The sequence below is a fragment of the Mizuhopecten yessoensis genome, unplaced genomic scaffold (assembly GCF_002113885.1).
Source record: "Mizuhopecten yessoensis strain PY_sf001 unplaced genomic scaffold, ASM211388v2 scaffold4017, whole genome shotgun sequence".
Classification (NCBI taxonomy): Eukaryota; Metazoa; Mollusca; class Bivalvia; order Pectinida; family Pectinidae; genus Mizuhopecten; species Mizuhopecten yessoensis.
This window is the reverse complement of record NW_018405334.1, coordinates 94,881-121,721: the sequence shown is the minus strand read 5'-3', so window position 1 is coordinate 121,721 and position 26,841 is coordinate 94,881. Positions and strand designations below refer to the sequence as shown.

The 26,841-nt window shown below is 34.9% G+C and overlaps 2 protein-coding genes and 1 long non-coding RNA gene across 4 annotated transcripts in view; all 3 read right to left on the bottom strand.

Moving 5' to 3' along the window:
• The window catches only part of LOC110448344 (mucin-5AC-like), a 50,028-nt gene that overhangs the window by 2,899 nt on the left and 20,288 nt on the right, over nt 1–26,841 (bottom strand). For both annotated transcript variants that reach the window (XM_021494527.1, XM_021494528.1), the window contains one exon: nt 144–431. In XM_021494527.1, coding sequence (XP_021350202.1) covers nt 144–431 — 288 coding nt within the window. The remainder of the gene's footprint in view (nt 1–143; nt 432–26,841) is intronic.
• On the bottom strand, nt 342–8,718 carry LOC110448346. Its single transcript, XM_021494531.1, has 4 exons — nt 8,456–8,718; nt 6,470–6,520; nt 2,567–2,899; nt 342–1,335 (listed from the first exon to the last, which is right to left on the bottom strand). The coding sequence occupies exons 1-4, from the start codon at nt 8,502–8,504 to the stop codon at nt 1,265–1,267; spliced, it is 504 nt and encodes a 167-aa protein (XP_021350206.1). The 5' UTR covers nt 8,505–8,718; the 3' UTR covers nt 342–1,264.
• On the bottom strand, nt 16,718–19,609 carry LOC110448347. The gene is made up of 3 exons (XR_002462711.1): nt 19,493–19,609; nt 17,976–18,026; nt 16,718–16,755 (listed from the first exon to the last, which is right to left on the bottom strand). It is a non-coding gene; the product is annotated as an uncharacterized LOC110448347 (long non-coding RNA).

Sequence of the window (26,841 nt, the reverse complement as noted above, 5' to 3'; positions counted from 1 at the left end):
AAACACAATAAGAAAATAAGAAAATCAAAATATCATTTCTAGAATATATATTTCTTCTATAAACATTGTATCGAAAACCCAATAAATATTATTTGGTGTTTAGAGCCATGTGATAACGTATATTGCAAACATAAAATACCTACACGGCAAACTATCCACTGTGCTCTGTGTACTTGTATCGCTAGGTAAGCTAGATGTTGGATGTGATGACGTTGGACCCGCACTTGCTGTTCCTTGGTCAGTGTTAGACACATTGGTAATTACTGGTGTGGTCTGTTCATCGGTTGTGCTAGGCTTCTCTGTGTGATTTGTAGTTTGACTGGTAGTTTTAGCTACTGTGGTAGTACTTGTACGAGTTGACGGTGGTGTGGTGGTCGTCTCTGGCTTAGAACACGTAATTGTAAAGGTGGTGTTTGGTAATATCAGATATCCTACAATGATAGACGGAAATGAAGAATGATAGATATATATGGAATCAGGTTACCCTTGCATTGGTGCATGAAATAGCATATAGCACAGAATTGCAGTCCCCGAAGCCTATATATATGGTCAATTTGTTTGACACAGACAAAAGAAAAACAACCGTGATTCCAACCATTTTGCAATCAACATGGAATAATTTTCCTAAAAAGCAGAGAAGAACTGGTAGGACGTAATAACGACAGTCATCCCCGACATTTACGTTATCTGCATCCCGGAATATGTCATGACAAAGTTGAAGGCTTTCTATGCGCCGCATTGCTGATGATACAACAAGGCAAGTCCAATCCGTTGGTACATACCATAAGAATCTCGCGGCAGCATAACGGTAAAACAACACAACTTTGCGGGTGTCGCACCTCTGTAGTCTTAATAGGACAAGTATCAGCCCAGTAATTGGTCTGTTCTCTATACATGAAACTAATCTTATAGCTAACTTTGTGCCTTTGATATCGTCATGACATAATCCAGGGATGCAGAGAACGCAGGTGATCGTGTCACATGGGATTGCGAAGATGAACAACATTGTAAATTAAACATTTCCTTAATGAGTGTTGGACATTGTACACGTTTGCCTGGAATACTTTAACACATTTCCGCGTATTTGTCAACTTAAGCATCTTCCCCCGGCGGTTGAGATCCCTCATCTTACCCCCAAGCAGGGAAATAATCTTTTTTCTGAATTTTGACTTTATATCAATGCATTGTTAACGTGACGTCATATACTTGTTTTAGATAGTAATATACCTTTGTCGCCATCTTACGGTGAGACTAATATATCCTGTTACCGGGACATATGTGGAAACACCTGTCCTGTGTGAGCGAAAACAAGAGTCCACGTGGTCGTAGTAAAACCTGGAATTTGCGACTCTAATGATCATGTCAAGAACAATGTTTTCCAAAGTTTTTACCAAGAGCTTGATATAACGAAAGTAAGTAAAAAAGTAAAAGATACACCTGGATTGATTTTAAAGACCATGAAACAATACAACAACGATCATTAATAAATTGATTTAGTTATTGTGTTAAAAATTCATATTCTTTTATAAATAAGATGAATTTTCAAAATTGTCTATTATTTTCTATATAGAATAGTCGGTAGTTTTTGGAAAACACTGCGATTTATTGAAAGTTATTGAATTATGGATTGTATGTCCCCTTTATTTGGAAACGTACAGTAATTGAAATGTATTTTGAAGAATATTCCTAAATCAATATTGATTTCCGTAAATCTTTTGACCACGTTAACAACAAAGTTGAAAATAAATCGATGTTCAGGAAATCCAATGCAGGTCATCCTCATATCTGTCAAATACATTTAAGAAAACATAATTTATAAATTCTCTTGGTTATTACTGTGTAATCAAAATATCATCTCCCGATACTGGAAATTATATACATTTATTATATTCCCAACAATTTACCACTCTGCTCGAAGTATTGAGAATGTTGTATGTATGCAGATGATACTTCAATTCAAAATGTAGACAAGAAAATTAATGTCATTGAACCTTGGTTCCTGCGTTACTTAATGTATAAAACGGATTATTTGAAGAAACAAAGACTTCCGAATAAAGGTCCTACTATTTCAGCAGATTTACATAAGTATCTTAAAGAATCACACGTCATTGTAGCTATCATTTTTTTCTGCCATATATTCCCCTTTATGAAAACAAGTTGAATAATGCTCAATGAAGTTGATGAAAAATGGTAGAAAGCACTTTAAAAACGTGAAGGATAATATTGAGTCAATTTTACCCCTTTGTCATATCGACATATACATATGTATACATGTGTGATTATTAAATTTTTGAAATGTAATTTTGTTATTTTCATGGCTTGTGATGAACTTGTTTTTTATGATTACACCTGTAACATACACATGAATATAGGTTATATGCCGATATCCAGTCAATGTATGTACATGTTTTAGTATCATATTCTTAAACATGTGATGTAAATCTAGTGCATTTTTATACCAACCACCAGTGCAAATAGTCCTTGAGCAATTAATGCATGTAGATAGTTTTTATCATTAAATGATGGAACTTATATGATCACAACTTCAAAGACCGTTTTTATTTACCTGTAATATTGAGACAGTACTTAGAATCTCCACCAGGCCCACCACTCCATGTTATAGTCATTGGTGGGTTATAAACTAGTGCTTCCGGAAATGTGTTACATGTTAAGCTTTGAATTCTCTCTCCAGTTTTTATTGTATCGTTGACCACTATTTCACTGCCACATCCGGGTGTACTTGGATTCAGCCCAATACCGTAATATTGTACGTATACGATAAAAATAATTGTAGCGTTAACAGTACACGAACAAGTTGTCTCCCCTGTTGCTCCGGCGCTGTGTGTGTCCAGTATCACTTTGTCTGACGTCACGTTGCCATCCTCACACATTCGAATGTCTATGATTAAAAGAAAATTTAAGATTATATTTTGAAAACACAATTGAAATGTTTGTAGTTTGTATAAAAAGTAGTTTGTAAAAAAAGTTGCTTAAAACAGAACCGTAGAAAAGCAGAGACACAGTGTCGACGGACCAAATTAATCGATCACCAACAGATTTAAAGGGAGCAATGTCGGCTAATTAGTTCACTACTCTTTCAGTCAAAGAAGGCTTATTATTCGGAAAGAATCGAAGAATGCGGTAAGGATAATAGACAGCTTTTTAGACTCACCAAAAACCTAATGAGACACAAAGGTGAAATTATCCTACCAAACTGTAATTCTGAAAAAGAATTAGCAAGCAAGTTCAGTGATTACTTTCTGAATTAAATCAACTCAATCAGGAAAATAATTGCCAAAGTGAACAAGTGAGTTTGATCCACTGCCTAGAGACCTATTAAAGAAAAGTCTTGAAGCACTGATTCCTTTGATTACCTCAATTATGAACAAATCATTGGCTGAGTCAAAGGTTCCATTATGTTTCAAGAAGGCACATGTCAGACCATTGTTAAAGAAGCCTCGAATGGACCAGGACGAGTTGAAAAACTACCGCCCAGTTTCAAATCTGTTTCAAGATCTTGGAGAAGGTTGTGTCCCGGCGTTTAGATGTTCATCTCCATGCAAACAGTCTCCATGACATCATGCAATCGGCCTACCGCATGGGACACTCTACTGAGACGGCCCTCCTACTTGTACATAATGATATAGCTTCTGCATTGGATAACAAGTGCAGAGCGGTGCTTGTCATGCTGGCCTTGTCAGCTGCATTTGACGTCATCGACCATGGCATACTTTATAAACGTCTGGAATACTCTTATGGAGTGACTGATACCGCACTATGCTGGATACAGGCTTACCTGAGTGAACGACGACAGTGTGTTGTCATCGGATCTTCAACCTCACATGACAAAGTACTAGATTCCGGGGTTCATCAAGGGTCGGTGTTAGGACCACGAAAACATTGTATGTACTCCAAACCGATTGAAGAGATTTGTCGTCGCCATATCCTTCGCTATCATTGCTATGCTGATGACACACAAATTAACATGGTCATCAAAACACAGATATCAGTATCTGGATGTATCGCCAACATGCTTAAGCTTAATCAGAAAAAGACGGAACTAATCGTCTTTTCCCCAAAGTGTCAGCAAACAATGGCTCTCAAGCTCAAGGTCCGTGCCAGAACTATTGAGACTGTTCCAGCTGTTAACAACCTAGGGGTATACTTTGATAATTCACTGAACATGGCGAAACAAGTGAACTTTATTGCCAAATCATGTTACTTCCAGATCAGGAACATTGGCTGTATTCAGCAGTTTATAACTGCAGATGCATGCAAGATTTTGGTGCATTCACTTGTTACCTCTCGGTTGGATTATGGTAACGCCCTGCTCTGTGGTATATCTGACAAACTAACTAGTCGTCTGCAGAGGGTCCAGAACACTGCAGCACGGCTAGTTACTCGTACTCGAAAGAGAGAGCACATCACACCTGTGCTTTATTCGTTGCACTTGTTACCTGTACGATACACTAGGTCACAGTACAAAATTCTGGTATACAAGGCACTGAATGGAACAGCTCCTCAGTACCTACAGGAGCTTGTTACCCTGTATCAGCCGTCACGATCACTGCGGTCGGAGTCAGAATCTTTGTTGTGTGTTCCAAAATCTCGTACTGTGACCTACGGAAACAGATGAAGGGTTTCGGCTACGTTGTGGAATAGCTTACCATCTGCTATTAGAAAGTCAAATACCCTGGCCAAGTTCAAGAGGGACATCAAAACTCACCTCTTCACGTCTGCATTTTAGAATACTTGTAAAGACGTCATGTAAACACCACCCTTTTATCTGTTCAAGTATGTGCACATTGCTTGTTTAAATGTATAAAAGTGATTGTAAGCCTTTGTTTGTTTTGTTTTCACAATCATAACCATTACTATTATCAATATGTTGTAAAGCACTTTAGAGTTATTTTACAAATTATATAGGGCGCTATATATAAATGTTGTATATTATTTTATTATTATATATATAAAACACTCATAAAGGGATTGTTCCTAATGAGAGCAGGTTGTTGATTGAAAACAAGTCAGAAACATAATTTATAGGCAAATGGTTGTTTCGTGATAGTCACGATAATAGGTAACCGTAATTATGCATAGTCCAGAAATATTGTTTTTTGTCCCCTAGACAAATCGAAAATTATTTTCTACCTTCAGTTAGACCCCTGAGAGTGATTGAAACCAAAAGGTTGCATCGTCTATAGTCTACGGCTTGGGCACTATTTCATCATGCACTTAACAACACTATGAGATACTAGTGGTTACATCATATGACTTTAAATATTGTTTTAAAATGAAAAATAAGTGTTTGTGTTGACTGTTTAATCAGTGCACCTATGCGGAAAATAGGGAAAGCTACTATTATGCGCCAAAACTAAATTTATAAAGCCAAGATATTGTCGCAAAGATCGAGTACAACTCATTATATTATACACACAGAGAGATCGCAAATGTGTGACATACTCTTTTGAATAAAAAAGAGATATTTCATATAAACAATAATCTCAAGCTACACGGCTATAGTTAACCGTAGAAGAATAGGACAATAGTGTGCCTCCCAGTCCTCTGCTCTGCCAATCGAGCTAAAGAAAATTTCCCTCTAGCACGAAGGTAGAAGCCGAGCGTAATCCTATGTACAAATGACACCAGCTACACTACCCCCCACCCCCGACCCCCACACCCTTTAAAATTTGAAGTCCCTCACAAACGCAACGACAACCTGAGTTACCATTTGTAACAGGAAAGATAATTGTGTGTTTCCACCAGGGATCGAACCAGTGACCCCAGCTTCCGCAGCTCTAGTGATCCAGTAAAAGGCATATTCTCATTAACGCGAAGCTCGAAGGCGACCATAATCCTATGTGCAATTAAAGCTTACTACTCATCTGTTTAAAACCTATTGTGCATATTTCTAGAGCTCCATCGGGGTCGGTTTGGACATGGTTTGGTGATTTGTCTTGAAAGTACTGTTTACCTTTCAAAGTTCAGTTATAATTTGACTCGAATAATTACAAATGAGTGTCCAATGGGAAAAAGATTAAGGAACGCCACTGACCTTTAACAGCTGATAAAAGATACGCCCTGTAAACTAACTCGGAAATCAAAAGACAAAGTGTGCTGCAAGTGACTAGTTTGTTACTTACATTGGTAGACGAGTGATACCCGCCTATCGAAGTAGTATATTTATAGTATGTCAATTATCAATATGAATATGTTGATGGAAGTATTCACAGTAGGAAATTATGGTTTTAATGAGTTTTTGTACGGGGTGGTAAAGTAAGATTCGTAAAATAACTTAATTTATCTACAGTATATATAAATAGCATACATACAAAGGTACAATATAAGTAAGAATTAAGTTACATCGATTGGCATAACATTAATATTAATACATAGTCACTCAAGTTTGGTATCATTAAGGTCAGTGTTTTACAAATATTGTCCTTTAAACAACGATAAAACAACTTACATGGTATGTTTTCTGATTCAGCAGCATCTGAACACTCGCTCTCAGTAGTGCCTAAAAATAATCATCAAAAATTAATAACATTATTCTGTATTTGGAATACAGACAAACAGTAACTTACAATAAAACACACATTTGAATAAGCAACTGAATTTTGAGAACAGTAATTTGACATCCAAAAAGGCTAGTATCACGGTTTGTAAATGTCGTGTGTAATGACGTTTTACTCTGTGAAGCGTGTAGGATAACTGTCCCGAGATATTATTGCTAGAATATGGACTATGTCATGTAATTCTAAATCTACAACGTAGAATAGTATTGGGGGAAAAGTATACGATAAAAAGCCTGCAAAATAAGAAATGTGATATGTCGCCTTTGGAACCTGAAAACATAAGCATAATGCTTTAAATTGGGACCATTAAATCAAATTTAAAATAATTGGCAAATCCTTAAAGGATGAATATAAGACATTCACAGGTGATTGCATCCATAATTGGTAATGTCAAAAAGGACTCATCAGTGTTACTAGGGGTCGAAAAGAGCAGGTTTTGGTTTTGCTGTTCATAAGTAGGGTCACCTCATATATCAAATAAAATGATTAAATATCGATATAAGAAAAAAAAGCCTACTTTATGTCACGGTTCGGTTAGGTAACTATATCGTTTTATCATACATCTATGCTTAGGTAACGCATTTACGCTACTTACACGTTTCAAGGCAGTCGGTGCATTGTATCAACAACTACCTTAGAAATGCTCCTCTGTTCTATATATCACACACATTCAACAAATAAAAGTATGTTTAAGTCAGGTATGAACTTTAAAAATGTATCAAAGTTGGCTGATCATGCGGAAAGGATGATGAATGTTTTTACAAACCGCATACATCTCAATAAGCTTTTCCTTACAATCCTTTTCATTTAAATTTCATTTTAAATTTTGATATGATCTTTTTTAAAACATACATTTCTATATTGATTGTGTATATCTTGAGAACAGGGTGGAATTAATTTTAGATGTTCTAGTTAATTGTATATTCTTTAGTATGGTCGCTGTTTTCGTGTATTACTACAATCATATTTTCTATTGTTCGTGTTGACGCAAAACAATAGGAAGTCGACGATTTTCTATAAATAGTGTCATATGCAATATATCAATAATATCAATAACAACAATAAAAAACCCTAACCCCCCCCCCCCCTCCCCCAAAAAAAAAATAAAAAAAAAAAAAAAAACCCCCCCCCCCCCCCCCCCCCCTCAATAAATCTCAATAAAACAATATTAAATACAAAATGACTTTGTCACTGAAAAACTTAGAGATAAAATATCTTACTATTAAGAGTGAAGAACAAAGGCTACTCTCAGTCAGCAACGTTGAAATAATCATAATCAATTTGGATACTACAACATTATATTTCTCGTGTTATCGACAAGTACCCTTCATCCTAGTGTTCAATTTCGTGCAGTTTTGTACAGAGCTCCTGAAGTCACATTCAGTGCATGGTATTTGCTGGTGCCACATTTCTGTATATTGTAGTGTCAAAACAAAGCAGTTAAAAAAGGAAAATGTAAAATTAGTCAAAGGTTTTACTGTTATCAAATTGCGCCCTAAGAAGCTACAAGGCTTATCATTGGCGTCTACAACTGTATAAACTATATGAACTAAAACATGACCAGGGATAGCAGAAAGAGAATTAAATACTTGTTGATAATCTCACCAATTAAACCCAATGTTCAGCTAATACCTCTGAGAATTTATTGATATTTGTTACACTGTAACAAAAATCGATGAGATGATATCCAAATCAATCACCAATAGTGAGTATGATATAGTAATGTATTGTATCAGAAATGCCATGGTCAGTCATTTCAGTAAATGTAAACAGTAATCTATATGCCCTCCGCACATTCTTCTTCCTAGTTGACATGTAGGTGATTCTTATCAAAACCATGCATTTTAAGAGTAGCTAGTCGACTCAGTATTACTTACCTTGAATGTTTAGAAGAAGAATGATAAAAAACACCATCATAGTCTCCATTATGCTGGTTGTAACTGTACATGTAGTAAATACCTTGTAGAACACAGAAACAGGCGATTGTCAGCGAAGATTTACTGTTTAAATGCACCCGGAAGACTTACTACACCAAACTGTACCATATATATACACACACACATACTAGTTTTAAATACTCCCTGTGTATTTAAGGAAAAGTAACGCAAGACAGCACACATTTAATGTGCCTCATCCTACAATAACCGGTTAGTATTGTGTTACCGGTTTCTATTTACAAATTTCCATGTAATACACAAACACACAAGCGCAGTGTACACATGTGCTGGATAAGTAAAACTAGCTTTATTATTTCGTTTATAAATTTACCGAACTTAATATAAGTTACGTAGTAATATCTTTTCAAAAATACAAACTGAAATTGTGTTTGCTTGTCTTTCGTCCAACTGTTACCCAGATCGCACTGAATGACACTGTACAACCGTTTATTTTTTCCCTCTACTCTGTCGGCTTGACCTATTCCTTGATAGCATTGAGCAACTTCAGTTTTGAGGATAAAAGGTTAACACAGCGAAATCGTCTTTGAAAGCCTGTATCGTAATAATTGTAGTTTTGTCTCTGTCTGTTGCCGTCCTGTTCTCGTCGTAGGCAACACTGCGACAAGGTATCGGGTATAGACATATCGGAAGTTATAGAAACAATCTAGCATGGGTTTCAACTTCCAAAACATTAATGAGGTAAGTTCATGATTTAATGTTTCATTTGAATGAGCCTCTCTGGTGACCAAAATGTCAAATTCTGTTTTTCTTATAAATAAGTCTATTGTTCGTGAAAACATTTTCTCAGACTGACTTATATAAAACAGGCTTTGAGAGGTCACAATAAGTCTGATAACATGACTTTGTTGCACTTGTAACGTCACAAATGAAACCATGATAACCTAGTCAATTACAGCTTCATAAGGTGTAAGTAAACCTGTGTTCATAACAAAATTGATAGAACAGGTGTTATTCTTACTGATAACAGTGTACTTATATTATATAAATTGTTATCACTGATATTGTCAACTTATTTTCTGACTTAATAAATCATAAAGGGCTCGCTCGTAAAGGGTATCACAATGATATACAGGAACCTTACTCTTAACAATATGCTACACCATACATCCCATAATAATTTCGTTAAATGAACTAACTTATACTTTCGCATTCATGCTCAACAGCCATGCGATACCCGTTTAAAACACACCATTGTGATTCTCCAGTCTACATTGTTATGTTAAAGACAGCTTTTCACTTCATCACTGGTCAACATCCCAACATTGGCATAGATTTATTTTAAAAGGAAACTTTACCACATAACGTGATTTTCTTCGTAGATTCAGCATCAATTTAAAACTTCCGCTTAAAAAATAATTTACTAATTTGTATCAATGAAAATCCTCAGATTACAGAAGGAAAATTTAGTCATATATACTCTATCTCCAATTTTTACACTTTTTCGTCTTTCTACCTGCTAAATTAGCCATGCAATATAATTTACATATATACAATGGCAGCAAATTCATCCATTTTGGCTTTCTGGATATATGAAAATTCCCCTTACAAGATGCACAGTATACTTTATCCATCGTTATACCGCCAAATGAAATAATAGCGAAGTACAGCACATCGTCAATTTAATCTTTCAAACTGTAGATTAATGTTCAATTTTCTCTCTCTCAAAAATTCTCTACTATATATCAGTTACATATTGCATAGGCTTATATGCTGTAACTCTAGTATCGAGTCACTACAGACTCAGGTTTAGGAATTATTTGTGTATTAAATGGCTTATTTCCTGTCAAGTCATAACTAAAGTCTTCCGTGTGTACCTTACACTGGGATTGTGTATCATTTGTCACTCACATAAACCGTATAAAGTGCATGTAAGGAGACCCTTTTAGCTTAGGTGCAGGGTTGTGACGCCACTCTGGAAAACCAGGTTCACAGGAAGTCATTACATGTATGTACAAATATCGTTGAAAGGTTTTTTTCAACCAGCCTAAATATTCCCAGAGCTTAAATGAAAGGGTCTAAAGTACAGAAATATCACTTATGTAACATGTTAATGAAAAGTGTTACAGAGACGAAAGGATTTTGATTTTGATGAATGTAATATGTTTTGTCATTTAGGGGAATAGTATCGCCTATATCTGGGAAACCCACATTTACTGTAATATAGTAAGATAATATGTAATTTTAGTATGTCATTGAGGAAAACATATACTGCTTTTTATTTTAACATATGTCAAACGCATTGTAATTATTTCTTGACAATAAATTAATTCTACATTTTATATTTATTTTAACCATATCAAATTAATTTGTTCATCATATATCTATTCTACCAGGTCGACTTTGTAATGGGTCTTTTAAAACTTTCTTCTACTTATATTTGAGCAATAATAATTTCGTGTTCTGATGTAAGCAAGTGAGGCTTGTATGACTCATTTTGGATGCATGAGTTTTGTCGAGTGAGGAAACAAGCGTGTATGTGCATGTTGTTTACACATACAACATACTCTGTATATTAATCAAAGGCACTCCTGCACTCCATTTCTACTCTTAATGACACTATTCCATTAAATATTAGAATCCATATCCATACATATGTTTTGTCATTACTACAATATGAAATATGATGCGTGTTCACTGTTTATAACTGTAAGAAGAGGGCGCTCATAGGCTTTGCCTTCTGCCCAATTCTTTTAAATCTAAGATCTGAACAATAAATATTCTGAAATGAAAAAAACAACAACGCCGTTTTCAACTATAGCAATGATAAACCGACAGGACAGGAAAATAGAAAATAGATATTGATATTTTGTAATTCATATCATCACATTGTATCGGTCTTCGTACCTTACCCAGCATAATTATATATTATGTGTATATCAGAGGTTTTGTGATGCTGTTTTCGTTGGTTGAATATTTTTGCATAACCGTGAATTTTATAAACATAAAATCTACTCGTAAAATAAAAGACTAAATCGTCAAAATGTTTTTGTTTATTACTTTTTTATTTACAAAGATTTGGTTTCCGTGTACATATCGGCATTTAACTGTTGTATAAGACAACGAATGCTGCATTGCCAGTTTACAATAAGACAAGTATGTTGTATATATTTATAACAATAGTTAATACCCAAAACATAGGAAACATAGGAAGTGACTAAGATATGACCGTATATACCTTACGATCCATAACAACCTGTTGTATTTGTACATCTTAACAAACGCTGTGGTCATACAATGTCTGACAACGATCCCTTTTTGTGTTAAGCTCTCTCAAGTATGTCACAATTGCCTCATTAAAAGGGGTTACGTATCTCTAATATTCACTGAAGCGCTGCAGCCATTATGAGTTCGTTACAGGCAGGAAGAAATATAAATAGTTTCTTCGTCCCAGGCCAATAAGTTGAAATAGAGTCAACAAATGTTAATTAAGTGAGATGAACTTGTATCTATTCAATAAATAAAGAATGGTATAGATATGTTGTATCGCCGACTGATCGGTCCAATCTTTAGCTCAGGGACAGGTACTCAGAGACTCGAGGTTTCCCAAAGAATGGCGGGGGAATCCCGTACGACGTCACCAGACGTTCAGGGAATTCGATTTGGGCAAAACTCGGGGCAACTTGGGGCAATCCCTCGATAGATAATGAAAACTTAGAATAAAAAAACAAATAAACCCTTCTGTTCTTAAATATAAGATAGGTAATAACGTGCCTGTTGCCGATAAACAATTTAATGCAAAATAAAGATGGAGATCCCAACATGGTTATAAATAACTTTGAGGGTTGACAAGCGTACAAGGGGAAACTCACACATACACAAGCTGACGTAACAGACTTGCGCATTGGGGAACTAGCGTAAAGTAGACCGACCAATGAATCAATGTTAAAACAGAAACCAAGATGTCAGCGCAAATGAAAGATGCGTTAACTATTTACTGACGGCATTCCGAGATAAATGGACATCGGTTACCAGAGGACGTTACGATAGATTAAGTTAACGATGATAGATCCGAAATATTGCTCATAAATAGAACAATAACATTATAAATAATGAGAAATAGATCAAATGTTCACATGAACTTTAAACAGCTGATCGTAGCGAGACCTAAGTAAACCATGAGGCATGACGATCAACCTATTATCGTAACATTATATAGTAGTGTCATGTCAGTGGAATATCACAACCACAACCTCGGCACGGTAGCACGACGCATTACCCAGTCAAATTTTTTTGAACAACAGACATACGTAAAATACCCAAGAAGCCGCCCCCTAAAGGCAAAAAATGAAAGAGCAAAAGAAACACGCTCGAGGCAATAGCCAGGGACAGCAGACCAATTGTTGGTGGTATGCTATGTGTGGACAAGAAGACAGTACAGCAGGAGATTTATGGTTCTGAAGGGGTCCCTATAAGTAGTCGATTACGATCATTCAGTATCAAAAGCAGCTGATTTGATGTTCCATCGGGTATTGGTCCCTCTGGGCAGTCTTTGTTTATTTCTAGCTCTAACATAGGATAACATTACTGTATAACGGGAAGTTTTCGCTCAGTCAGACTTTCTCCCAGTCAGACTTTCGCCCAGACAGACTTTCGCTCAGTCAGGCTTTTGCCCAGTCAGACTTTCGCTCAGTCAGACTTTCGCTCAGTCAGACTTTCGCCCAGTCAGACTTTCGTCCGGTCAGACTTTCGCTCAGTCAGACTTTCGCCCTTCGTTGATGAAATCAATTTTAGTCCAGTGTTAATTTCGCCCTTTTCAGTTGATTACTATGTTTAATGTTCTGTTTACTTATACTTGCTGTAATGATAAATTCATCCTGATTAGGAGGAGCAAAAAAAAAAGGCGAAAACTTAACTGCAGCGAAAATTTCCCGCCATACAGTCATTCGCTATTTGATACATTTGCTCATTTTTATTCGTTTATTCATTATTGCATCCACGTCTTACACATCGAATACCATGTCATACATGTAGAAACATAACGCTATCATATATACTATATCATATATTTATAATACATTTATTGGGTAAGTAATAACAGCTCTGGAGCTTGAACTAACAGACATTTTTCGTACAAGCATGTTTCGTCGAAATCAGTTTTTAATGCACAGTCGAATTTCATTATAACAAACAATAGCTTTTTTTCCCTTGACCTTTTTTTATTTTAGAGTAACAGACGCACTCTATCCAAATTTACATTAATTAACACGATAGAGTGTTAATATATATACTTGCTACATTTCAAAAAGTATATTACACTAAATTAATTGTCATTAAATATCTCGTTAGCTAAGGTGCTCTAAAGGTGTTAAATAGTATTCTGAATAACAACAACAACAACAATAACAACAACACCAACATCAATATAAGAAGGGGCCTACTGCATTAATGCTTAACACTTTTTGTAACCTCCGGTCGAATTCAATAAAGTAATATATATTTACTTATCGTCAATTATTAATATAATACATATTTATCTACACATACTTTACTATCATAGTAAAGTTAACATAAACTTATCGTCAATGTTTCTATACTGACCATAAACTATATTTACATGTGAGCTTAAAGGCCAAACATAACCTGAAATCTGAAGTAAGGAAACACATATTTAATAGTTTGTTAATGTAACCAATCAAAGTAAATATTTTACAGTACATTAATAATGACAATTTTGTCTATTTCCGACTGATTTTAGTACAAACGATTAAAAAAATAAAAAAAATAAGTAAAGCGTTTGGAAACAAATGTTAGATACAACAAAGTAGTAATTGGTAAAAGTTACTAAACGCAAAATTGAGAAACAGCTGAAGTTGATGCACAAACTAAAGCTATACCCTCATCGAGCATTGGATGACGTGCCAGAATTCCCGAGTACCTCGTAAGTGTTTGTAGACAAATCAACATGAGATAATTCGAGACCTTCATATGTGCTGTCTGAACTGGGTGGTAACGGCATATTTACATAACCTTCTTGTGTTGGAATGTTGGATGTTTTTCCCTTAGTATTCTCATGTCTATGTTGTTTCTCTGAAGTGAAATATCTTTGGAAAAAAAGGAAGGAAATACATTTCTAAAGAATTATTTCAACAGAGATTAAATCATTACTTCCTTTTTAATTCCAGTCGTATAGTTTAAACATTAAAAGTGGACATTTTCAAGGTTTGGAAATATTCGCGTGTTTGTACGTTTTTATTCGTTAGCGTTGAGTAAATTAGTGTACGAAAGATCCAGACGCATATAGATGAAATAAAAAACTAGAGAAATTACCAGATATAAAGACTCAAGATTTTAGAACCATTGCTAACAAGCAAATTTCCACAACCCGATCAAGTTAAAGTCACAACTATAAGTATCTGTACTTTAAGTTAAAGTAATTTCAAACAATCAATTTAGAGTTGCCAAAACAATTATGTTAACTTTTGTAAATACATAAATTATTTTTTATTGAATCGCAATAAACGAGATTATATCCAAACTTCATCCTTTTCTAAACCTACCTTCTAACGTAAAGGAGTGTGATGATCGTCACAAATAACAGTATCAGACACATTACAACGATCAAGGCTGCAAAAGCGGGCACTGAAATGGAGACTTAACCTATAGATATTTAATGAAACGCTAACTTTTGCTCAACAACTTTTAAAAGCTTACACTACGGTTCTATAATATTAAAATGTTTCATTATGTTTGAATGTAAAGTTTAATTGTTGTTCCGTCGTCAGAGAGCCCGTATATATGGTGTAAATGTTATTAATCAATTACATTGATGAAAGATTCATATTAAGTACGTTCAAAGTAAACGAGAAACAATATATGATTTTCATACAAATGTTTATGAATTTGAAAGTTATATATTTTACATACATACAATGTATGAATATCAACATACCTGGTAAACTTATGCTTCCTTCTTCTTCACCACTGTAGGGGAAAGCTGTAGAAAACGATCAGAATTCATTTCCGGAAAATGGCGAATGTGAAACATCAAACGCTGATATAAAACTTATACGCATACATGATTAGTTTCATTTTCAAAGTAAAAATTATATAAAAAATGCTTTGAATTAAGACATTTTAAAATTATCTATGAACTTGATATAACTCAAAGCAAAATGGCTTACCTCAAATAAAGAAAATACATAGTTGACATTTTGACATATTATCTATGCATGATTGTTTTTTCATTTGTTATTTCACATTGTTCAAGCAGCATTGTCGTGGTCAGAGACATACCTGATGTTTTGGTCGACGTAACTAACGTTTTAGTCGGTGAAGTTGTTTGAGTTCTGGATTTTGTATTTATATCAACGTCTGTAGCTGGTTCATAACTTGTGACGTCAGCTTGTGTAGTTGTCGTGGTAGTAATTGTTGTTGATGTTGGTGTTGTTGTTGTTGTTGTTGTCGGTGGATCTGGTGTCGTCGGAGTTGCTGGCTTACTACATGTTATAGTAACGTGGTATTAGGTAGTAGAAGAATACCTGAATAAAATATGAGAAATAGCATCTAAGGAAAGCTAATTGGGAGACAATGATGTATATATCATAAAAAGAATATATTATAACAAAGAAATAACTCGCGAACAAAAGATAATAATCACTTGTATTACACCACGGCTTTAGTTGTTTGAAACATACATTTGTTGTTTGTGACATGTATAGTTTGTTTATAATATTATTCAGTTACCACGATTGTAGTTTATTCGTGTAACGGTTATTTTATGGGGTTTTCTTGAAAGGAGTGGATAGTTTGCAGAGCATTTTATGTCTTAACTAGATAAATGAATTCCATGATCAAGGCTAACCATACATCCACCGATTTTCATTGTTCTGTCTTTCGTAATATTAAATTTAACCAAAATCGCATGATTGATTTCTGCTATTATTTACCTGTAATATTGAGACAGTACTTTGAATCTCCACCAGGCCCACCACTCCATGTTATAGTCATTGGTTGTGAATAAACTATTTGTTCCGGAAATGTGTTACATGAAAAGCTTTGAATTCCTTCTTGCCATGAAACTGTATCGTTTACCACTATTTCACTGCCACATCCGGTTGTATTTGGGTTCAGCCCAATACCGTAACGTTGTACGTATGTGATAAAGATAAGTGTAGAGTTAATAGTACACGAACAAGTTGTCTCCCCTGTTGCTCCGGCGCTGTGTGTGTCAAGTATCACTTTGTCTGACGTCACGCTGCCATCCTCACACATCCGGATATCTGTGATATTAGTATAAAAATAATAAAATTATTATAAATCATAAAAGAGTGCATTACTATTTCTACAGTTACCTGTATCTCATATGCTATATAAGATATCTTATATAATTCGATGAAATACAGGATCGACATTGCTCCTTGAATAAATGTTAAGTTAGCTTGCCATAAGAAATGCCTTAGCCAGAAAGATGAAAAATGACACAATGGCTGGTTTCTGTTTGTAAGTGATCAGTGACATATTACACCTTGAAATATAAAACAAAAATACAGATAATTATCACGTGTTTACAAACATTTGAAATCGCAGAACTTCGGTAAATATTGTGGAAAGATGTGATCATGTAATTCAGGACGGGGACACTAGTTTGAACATGAAGTTATATTAGAATTCAGTGAAATCGGGAGTAGGTCTTTGCAGGAAGTGACACACTTTGTATATATCTTATGTTAGCAAAGATTTGTATTCATATTCATAATACGAATTAGTGGAGTCATACCGCAAAATCAAATGTAGCCCTGGCCCTACTGTTTGAAAAGGACTGGTGAAATTCATTCTAGTTTTGTTGTACATATAGTTACCTCGTGTTATTTTTTTTTTATTTTTTTTTTCAATTATTACTGTTGTTGGACTGGAACAAATGGCTTTCAATGATAAAGTTGTCCAGTTTGACAAAGCCATCGTAATGTGCGAACCCGGCCTTGCCTCGTTGCCTTTATATTCTCTGAACACAGTTGTTTTTTCATCTTAATATTTTTTGTCTTAAAAGTTGCGCTATGTATTGGTTTTCTTTCAAAAAATATTTGTTCAAGATAGTTTTATGCAGGTTAATATATTTCCAATTCCAAAGCTGTTTTCGACAGTGGCATGCTATTTTACTCTCGTAGTATACTACAATTAAGACATACATTTTGTAAACTTAATGGATTCCATTCCTTTTTATGATCCACACTAATTTGATTAAAGTGGTTTGATTTTTATTAAGCAACTAGGTACATATGGTCGGCGAGAACACAACTCAGGGACGAGTATGTACTCACACTATAACGACTGATCAACTTGTACTGATTGGCTTCATATCGAGGCAGGGTGAACTAAACAGGACCGGCGGTAAATTTTATTTTATTTTTTTAAATTATTGATGGTGACTGTACTTATCTGGAGTGTAGATTTAATCCTATGCCAGAAAATCAAGATGCTTAAAAGGGCTTAAATAACTTACAAGGTATATTTTTCGATTCTGCAGCATCGGAACACTCGCTCCCAGTGGTATCTGTCAAGACAGTTCACAAAAATGTATCACATCATTCTTCTATATATATATTACACAAATATATTGCTAAACAATGGCTTCATAAGGGAAATTGATTTGAATATAAACAGATGATTTAAATGCTGTAATCTGCATTGATGAAACAGGTAAGATTTGAAGATAAGAAATAAAGGAAACATCTATAAAAAAAATGTGAATGGATGTAGAAGTCTGAACAAGATAGACATTTTACTGCACCCTATAGCTATATTTTACACATATACCAATAAATTGCTTTTCCAATTGTACCCTTTTCTTTCTACAATAGAACGATTTTTTTTTACCTTTTTTATTTCTAAAAATACACATTTCACTGCGCTATTATCAACGGCCTAATGAATATGTGACGAAATTAAGAAACAACCATTGCTGCGCTGCATACCTACCTACGGAAAGACAGCTTACACACCCTATTATTTTGAAAACATCACCGTAATCCTTTCTGATGACGCGGTGCATTGGTCTCTATAACAATTTATTTTTACAGTAGGAAAGTGTGGAAGAAAAGTTATCAATAATTCACCCCTCGGATAAGAGTTTTGAAGATTAGCCTTCGAACTAACCTCAGGCTTATATACCGAAATCTAGTCATTGGACTGAGGTTTGTCTGTTAACAGCACAAAGGAGCAACACAATCTACTCATCTTTTCTTTTTATCAATCTATGTTCTCTTCGGTTGCTTTTCGTTCTACTGAATGAACGTTCTTACTAGATGTGGCTTCAAACACTTAGAATTTGGCTTGGATGTTGAACTTATCTTTAATTTAATTACACCCCTGCAGCTCAGGGACCGAGAAAAGAATACACCTGCTGTTACCCACGGCATGTATCGTAAGAGGCGACTAACGTAGGAACACCCTTCATAATTGGGGATTTGCTTTTGTGCCCTCTATTTGGGGTCACAAAAGCGACCAAACCAAATCTGCAATTTGCAATATTTCAAATCTTTATATCTCTCTCTACTTTCAAATTCCTTTTAATTCCCAACCCCTAGCTTGGCAATACCTCAGTTTTGGCTTTAATGTTTAACGTTCGCCCAGGCGACAATAGTATTTTAATGCTTCTGTTGTTTTGTGTTCTCCTCCATTGCTTTCGTATCGACTGTTAAATCAACAATTGTAGATACTGTAGTAGCGTGTAAGGTCACTTCATAGTTGATTAAGGCATTATTGCAGTAAATGTTTCGTCTTTGCAGTGGCTAGTGTAATATAACTTACACCTAAGTCCGTCGCTGTACGGTATAACGAGTACTTACATTGTATATATGTATACGTAAACCTCATCGCTGGTATATGATTCTCCTAGGCATTCATGGCATACATATCTGCATACACATAAGTCTACTTCCTGATTTACACAACTAATACAAGAATCTCACAGGATCAAAATTAAGCTGTAGAGTATGAGTGTTAATTGAACTTACTGACCTGAAATCTGTAGAAGAAATACAATGAAAATTAGCAGCATCTTTTGGCTGGTCATTTCTGTCGTACATACAGTGGTATTCAACTTGTGATCGTATAAATAAACATCAATGCTTGTGTGTTACCGGAAGAAAGAGACATAGTTTATTACATACTCGGTCAGTTGGTCATGCCTGACAGCGTACAGTAATGATAATGGTGTACGCAGTAGAGTTGACATCTAAAAGCATACCGTTATATCAGTTTTAAAACTATGTGCATTTGATTACACTGTATAGCTATTACACAAAATATATCTACATTTGTATAAGATAAAGGATAATACAATATCCAACAAAAGGCCAAAGCTGAGAATTTATTACCTAGTTCTAAATATACTTTTATATTTAATGTTAAATAATTTAGCATTTCAAGGATATATCTATTGTTCTCTAAAATTTATAAACAGTGTTACAACGAAAGTCGAATGTGTAGGAAGTGCTTTGAATGTAACTGAATTTATTACGGTGCTTGTGATGAAATACATGCCGTTTTTATTTTTATTTTCTCAGTTATTTTCATAATTATGGTCTCTTAAGGTTTTTGAATATGCCCTTAAAAGTTTAGGTTTTTTTCTACTTGATATTGGAGCTCATATGTTATACGGAAACGCCTGGTATTTGATGGTTCGTTCCTTTTAATGGACATGTATACGTAGTTAGGATTACACGCCGACGATTCAGTACAGGAGTACAAGGTGGTCGGTTGGCGCAGTGAAAAACACACTCACCTTTCACCAAGGCGGCCGGTAGCAATTGGTTGTCTGCTCGACCAAGTGAGTTGTTTGCGGGAACTTCAGGTTCCTCCCATATTTTAACCTCTGTGCACTTCCATCCGGGCCAACAAAAGGGATTAATATAAGTTGGTAAACTTATTTCACGATTGTTGTAAAAAAATGTCATTATATGAAGAACAAGAGTTTTGTACAACCATTCCTTTTAATAATTAAGTAGATATGGTAACACTAGGCTGATTCAGTTCAAAGTTTCGGAACTGCGGTCCTTTCAGAACACATGTAGTCATATCAACACTCCGCCCAATTTCGTACAAGTTTTTTTAGCAAGAATTACGTGAATTGAACATAAAGAATGATAGCACGCGACTCATTTAGGACAAAGATTGTGTACAAGCGCTTCTTTCATAAAACACGCAGGCATGTTAACACTCAGTACAAGATGTCTGTACCAGCGTTATTATATTACTCACGAAAAAGGATTCACAAAATGTACATAAGGACATGATAATACATTTACTGGTGTTATGACAGCATACAATGGTTTACAAAGTTTACGTTAAAAAAGGTGTATGGCTGTGAACCGTTAAACAAAACATTGATATTAGGGACTTAATATTATAATATCAATACATGAAAAGAAATTTATAGTTAAATATACGGAAGTTCGTAATTTTTATTTACCTTTCTTTTCATTCTATCCCTCTTATGGTTCCATGTCGTCACGCTGTGTCGACACAGTACTATTCCTATAATGATTTTATTTATGATTTGTTAAGGAATCTTAGCTTTCGTTAATATTGAAGAATATATTTATGTCACAGATTGTAATGCAGTCTGGTATATGGCGTTATATTATGTATGACGTCATATGTGTTATTTCGTCAGGTTATCTATAGCGACATCATTTCATATACGTATATTTTCATTAGGCAGCCTCCATGTAAATCTCCATATAAATCTACAAACTCAAAATGGTTATCAAAGCGTCAGGGAAGAGAGAGAAAGATATTGTGATTAATTTATAGATAAAGAATCTAATCCTCTTCAGAACACAAGTCTCAATTCGGAAGTGAATATAAGTTATTGTAATCCTTTGATCATCGCTCGACTGAAGCCTGATTGTCTGTTCCTGTTATGACCAGTTTACAATTGAGAACCAGAACCTGTGATTTAGTAGTCTTAGCTAAATCTCTGTAGAACGAAAGGTGATTCAGTGAGATCATTACCTGCACCTGTGTTCTTATGTGTCACTGTTGAGATTTCACTGACCCAAACATTCACTGAGCGAGCTTGTTGCCCTCTATTTCTGTCAGCAAGACGATAAAAACCGGCACACAGCGGCACAACACAGTCATACTATTTTGGACAACAGGCATATGAAAAAAACTCGAGAAGATGCCCCCTAAAGCCAAAAATGAAAGAGCAAGAGAAACACGCTCGAGGCAATAGACCAGGGATTGCAGACCAATTTGTTGGTGGTAGGCTGTATGTGAACAAGAAGACAGTGCAGAAGAAGATTTATGATTCTGAAGGGGTTCGATATCAGTAGCCGATTACGATCATTCAGTAACATTAGCAATTCGTTTTAAGTACAACTAGGTTTTAGTCCCTAGGGCAGCCTTCGTTCAATTCTTCTTCTAACACAGGAGATTTCTGTATCCCGGGACGTTCCCGCCCAGTCAGATTTTTCTATGTTTATTGGTCTGTTTAATCATATTTTCTGTTATGATAAATTCATCCTGATAAGGGGGCGCAAAAAGGCGAAAAATCAAACTGCAGCGAAAATTTCCCGCCATACAGTAATTTTCCATTCAATACATTTACTAATTCTTATTCGTTTATTCATTATTGCATCAACGTCTTACACATGTCAACATGTTCATACATTTCACTATCATAAAGGGATTGTTACATCCATTTTGCATGAAGCCCGCTACCCGGCGTTTAATCCCTCAATCCAACGATTTGCGTTCATACCGGCATGAAAATTTAACAAAAACGCCGTTCAATCCATAAATTAACATTTTAACAATAGAACAAATGTTTAATTTTAGTTATTTGTTCTTGAATTATTTATTTCTTTATTGAGATTTGTATTTGAGTTGTACTTTACACGACATGACGCAAATAAGTAACCGAAGTCATTTGAGTGTTTGACGCTGATCTAAAATATTTGTTTGTTTTTGGCCTCAAAAACCTTCTCGAGCATTGAAATTATTTTATAAAACATACAATGAAATAATTGCTACTAGAATACATATAGTTGATATTTTTTCCACAAAAGGGTCAATGTCACCACCAACAAAGGACACTTTGAAAAATGGCAAATCTGAATGAAATATATTGATTTCATTCGACATATACATATATTCGCTTTATTTACTAAGAATAGCACATTTCACGATGTGTATCCGAAGTGAAGCGACAAGACTCTCATTGAACCAGATTAATCCATGACGTCATAAGTAACCACGTGTTACGTCACGAGAGTTTTTGCTTTCATTCTCAAATGAAATGTATTTCTGCTGGTAATGCTCATATAGTGGATTACAGCGAAAATGTAAATATATATACTATATCATTAATTTTAATGCGCTAATCAAAATAATTAATTTCCCGCCATACAGTAATTTGCCATTCAAATACTAAAATTTTTAGTATTTTTAGGGCAAAGGAATGCCAGATAAATTCCATCAAATTGATTCTCGCATGCAGGAACTAATTCATAAAACATCGAAATCTACAGAGGTTGAGAATTGGTTAAGCGCGCAGTGGGCAAAGGAATGCCAGAAAGAGGAGGAGAAATCTGGAGTCATCTGGAAAACCAAAAGTGAATGGCTTCATAAGTATCCCAATGCCTACGGTGACAGCATGTTCCTGGAGGAAGAACATACCACCCGGAAAAAAGATAAAAGTAATGAAGGGAAGCGAACGCCGAGGAAACATGTGACAACTGAAATACTGAAAGATACCCCAAGAAGGAAATCATCACCGCAACGGGAACAGCTTTTGTATTCTGAGGTGATCAAGACACCAGCTGTAGTACAGAAACCAAATACGCCTAAAATGGGAACTAGAACCAAATACGCGCGTAAAGCTAAACACTCCGGAAAGAACAGTTCGGGTGTAAAAGAATCCAGCCCAGTTAACTTGCAAGGAACTACCTACATTGGGAAATCGGTAAACAAGCATTTTTTAGGACAATCAAAATTAGGAAACAAAGGCGGAGGGACAAAAACAAATGTACACAGTCAGGAAGAGAAAACGACGGCAGTTTAGATAAAGGTGTAAATAACAATACTAATCAAAGTAAGTTACCAAAAGTAATAAATCTTTCTAGTAGAAAATTTACTGATGATGAAGTACACCTATTATCTAAAGGTCTGAAATTTTGTCCAACACCAAATACTCATGATGGCAAAGAACTTAAGGCAGATCTATTAGCATTCTGTAGACGACTCCGTCTTAGTGAAAGATTCCATAAAGAAAATGATGATGAGGATGATGATGATGATGACAATAATAAGATTAGCAATTTTAACGACGGGTCACTAGTTTGGAACAAATCTCGTTGGAATCCCCCAAAAAGCAAAGATAAAATGTTGGAAGATACTATAGAAAGTTTGAAAAATTGCCCTGTTGATTCTGGTTGTCAAAAGAAAGTTAAAAGTAATTTATCATTTAAACAAAGAACTGCCTTGAATTCTTTACAAAAAGATAAAACCATAGTTATTAAGGAAGCAGACAAGGGAGGAGCTGTTATTATAATGAACAGTAGTTACTATTGTAAGAAAATGGTGGACATGCTAGAGAAAGAAGAATTTTATACATCTATTGAATCAAGTGCTGATGATGTTACCTATAAGCTTATCAATGATTTAGTCATGAAGTACAAAAAAGGTATTTTTGATAAAGAGGTGAAATATTTAACATCTGATGGTTATAAAACAAGCTACTTTTATGGTTTGCCTAAAATACACAAAAGTACTATCATAGCTGAAGCTATTAAACAACAGAAAAGCGAGTATGTGATGATTGAAAATCCAGATGATTTGACATTTCGACCAATAGTAGGCGGACCTAACAGTGTAACCCAACGGCTTAGTCATTTTGTTGACTTAATTTTGAAGCCACTTTGTTCTTCAGTGAGGAGTTTTATAAAAGACGATTTTGATTTTCTTAAACATTTGCCAAAATCTGTTCCTCCCAATTCTAAACTTGTATCTTTTGACGTCGTCAGCTTATATACAAATATTCCACATGATTTAGGAATTGAAGCTATTACGTATTGGCTTAAGAAACATCCAGATAAGATTGATAATCGTTTTGCTCATGAATTTATTATCAAATCCTTAGAAGTTATTTTGAAAAGAAATGTCTTTTATTTTGATGGCAATCACTACCAACAAATAAAGGGAACGGCCATGGGTACAAAAATGGCACCTACCTATGCAACACTTGTGTTAGGTTATTTGGAAGAGAAACTCTACACCAATATAGAATGTAAATATGGTAAAGTGTTTTCAGAATATGTACAAAACAATTTTTTTAGATTTTTAGATGATTGTTTTATTGCATGGCCTTCTGATATGTGTATTGACAAATTAAGTGAGGAAATGAATTCTCTACATCCGGCTATACGCTACACAATGGAAATGGATGAACATGTTTTACCCTTTTTGGATGTTTTAGTTAAATTAGAAAATGATAATATTGCAACTGATTTGTATTCAAAGCCTACTGATGCTCATAATTACTTAGATTTTTATTCAAATCATACTAAACATATTAAAATTAATATACCTTTTAATCTCGCATCTAGAATTGTAACAATTGTAAGTGACCCCAATATGCTGGATGTGCGACTTAAAGAACTCATGTTTTTCCTGAAGTCGCAGCATTATCCGGACGAGATTATTCGTAGTGGTGTAAATAGAGCTATAGAGAAGGGACCTTTTACATCCCGTGTAGAAGCCAACGATGACCAAGGAATTATTCCTTTTGTATCTACATACAATCCACATAATTTTGCTATGTACCCTATTGTAAAAACCAAAATCGATGACTTGCAGAGAACTAGCGTGCGTATGAAAAATGTTTTAGCTAAACATAGAATTATCAATAGTAAAAGACAACCCAAAAATCTCAAAAGGCTATTGAGTTTTTCCAAGTTTGAAACGAATCAAGCTGAACTTATTGTGTCTAAATGTAATTCGCCCAGATGTGGAACATGTAAAATAATTATTGAAGGTTCTACTTTTGTTTTCAAAAATGGATTTAAATTCACTGTACGTTCTAGTATGAATTGTAAGTCGAAGAATGTTATATATGCTATAGTGTGTGTTAAATGTTTGGAATTTTATATTGGCCAAACTGGGCGTGAACTACGTCAAAGAATGACTCTTCACAAGCAACAAACAATCCATGATGACCTTAGATTTTTACAAGTGAACAAACATATTCATAACTGTGCTAACAATAACTTCAAAGTGTTCCCTATTTACCAAATGCATTCATCTGATGTGATAAAGAGGGAAGTTAAGGAGTCGGAGTTAATGAAACTGTTGAAACCCAGTCTGAATAGTTCACATTAAATTCAACGTGTCATGCTTTAAGCAATTGCTGTGCTTTAAATATTATTGTTCATATTTTATTGTTGCCGTAAATGAAACAATTTGTATCTCCCGTATTTTTTATTGTTGGTAAGATCATAAAGTTATGCATTTGTCTAAGTAATGTAACGTCACAATTTAGCTTGTATTGTTGTTGACGTCATGGATTTATGTGTATGCCTTCTGTGACGTCATAATGACTTTGCATTATTGATGACGTCATACTTTCTTGTGTAAACAACTATGACCTCACAATACCTGTTTTCAAAATAAACAGTCTGCTGATGAACGGGGAATCAACCCGAGAAAGGCCTAGAGACGCTATCTCTGTCTTTTGTTCTATTTTTTATATTTAATTCCAACACAAGGACTTCTCAATGTTTTCTTTAAACTATATCATATATTTTAATACATATATTGTGTAAGTAAAAACAGCACTGGAGCTTGAACTAGCAAACATCTTTCTTACAAGCATGTTTTGTCTGAAGCAGTTTTGAATGCGCAACCATAGATGTTATTGAAAAATAATATTTGACTAAAAAGACATGTTTATTTCGAATTTCGTTCGAACAGACAATAGCTTTACTTCCTTTGATTTATTAGCTTACCATCATCAGATGGTGGCCTATTCAAATCACCCTGCGTCCGTGGTCCGTCCGTCTGTCCTAAAACCATGCTTGTTAGCGCCATTTATCAAAATCTCAAAAAAAACCTGATCACTGATCACAAAACCAAGATGGCCGACAATCAGTCATTTTGAATTTGAGAGTTCAAGTTTGTTAGCGCTTTTTTTCAGAAAGTACTGTAGGGATCTTTCTCAAATTTCATATGAAGGGCACCCATGGTCCCTAGTGATGTTAATTGTTTTTGGGACTGGTCACAAAACAAGGATGGCCGACATCCAGCCATCTTGAATTTAAGAGTTCAAATTCGTAGCGCTGTGCCTCAGAAAGTACTGGAAAGAT

Coding starts and splice junctions, on each gene's coding strand:
- LOC110448346 (XM_021494531.1), bottom strand. CDS start 8,504: ATGGAGACTATGATGGTGTTTTTTATCATTCTTCTTCTAAACATTCAA. Junction 2,900..6,469: donor TGAATCAGAAAACATACCAT/GTAAGTTGTTTT, acceptor TTTTAATCATAG/ACATTCGAATGTGTGAGGAT. Junction 1,336..2,566: donor GTACTGTCTCAATATTACAG/GTAAATAAAAAC, acceptor CGCAAATTCCAG/GTTTTACTACGACCACGTGG.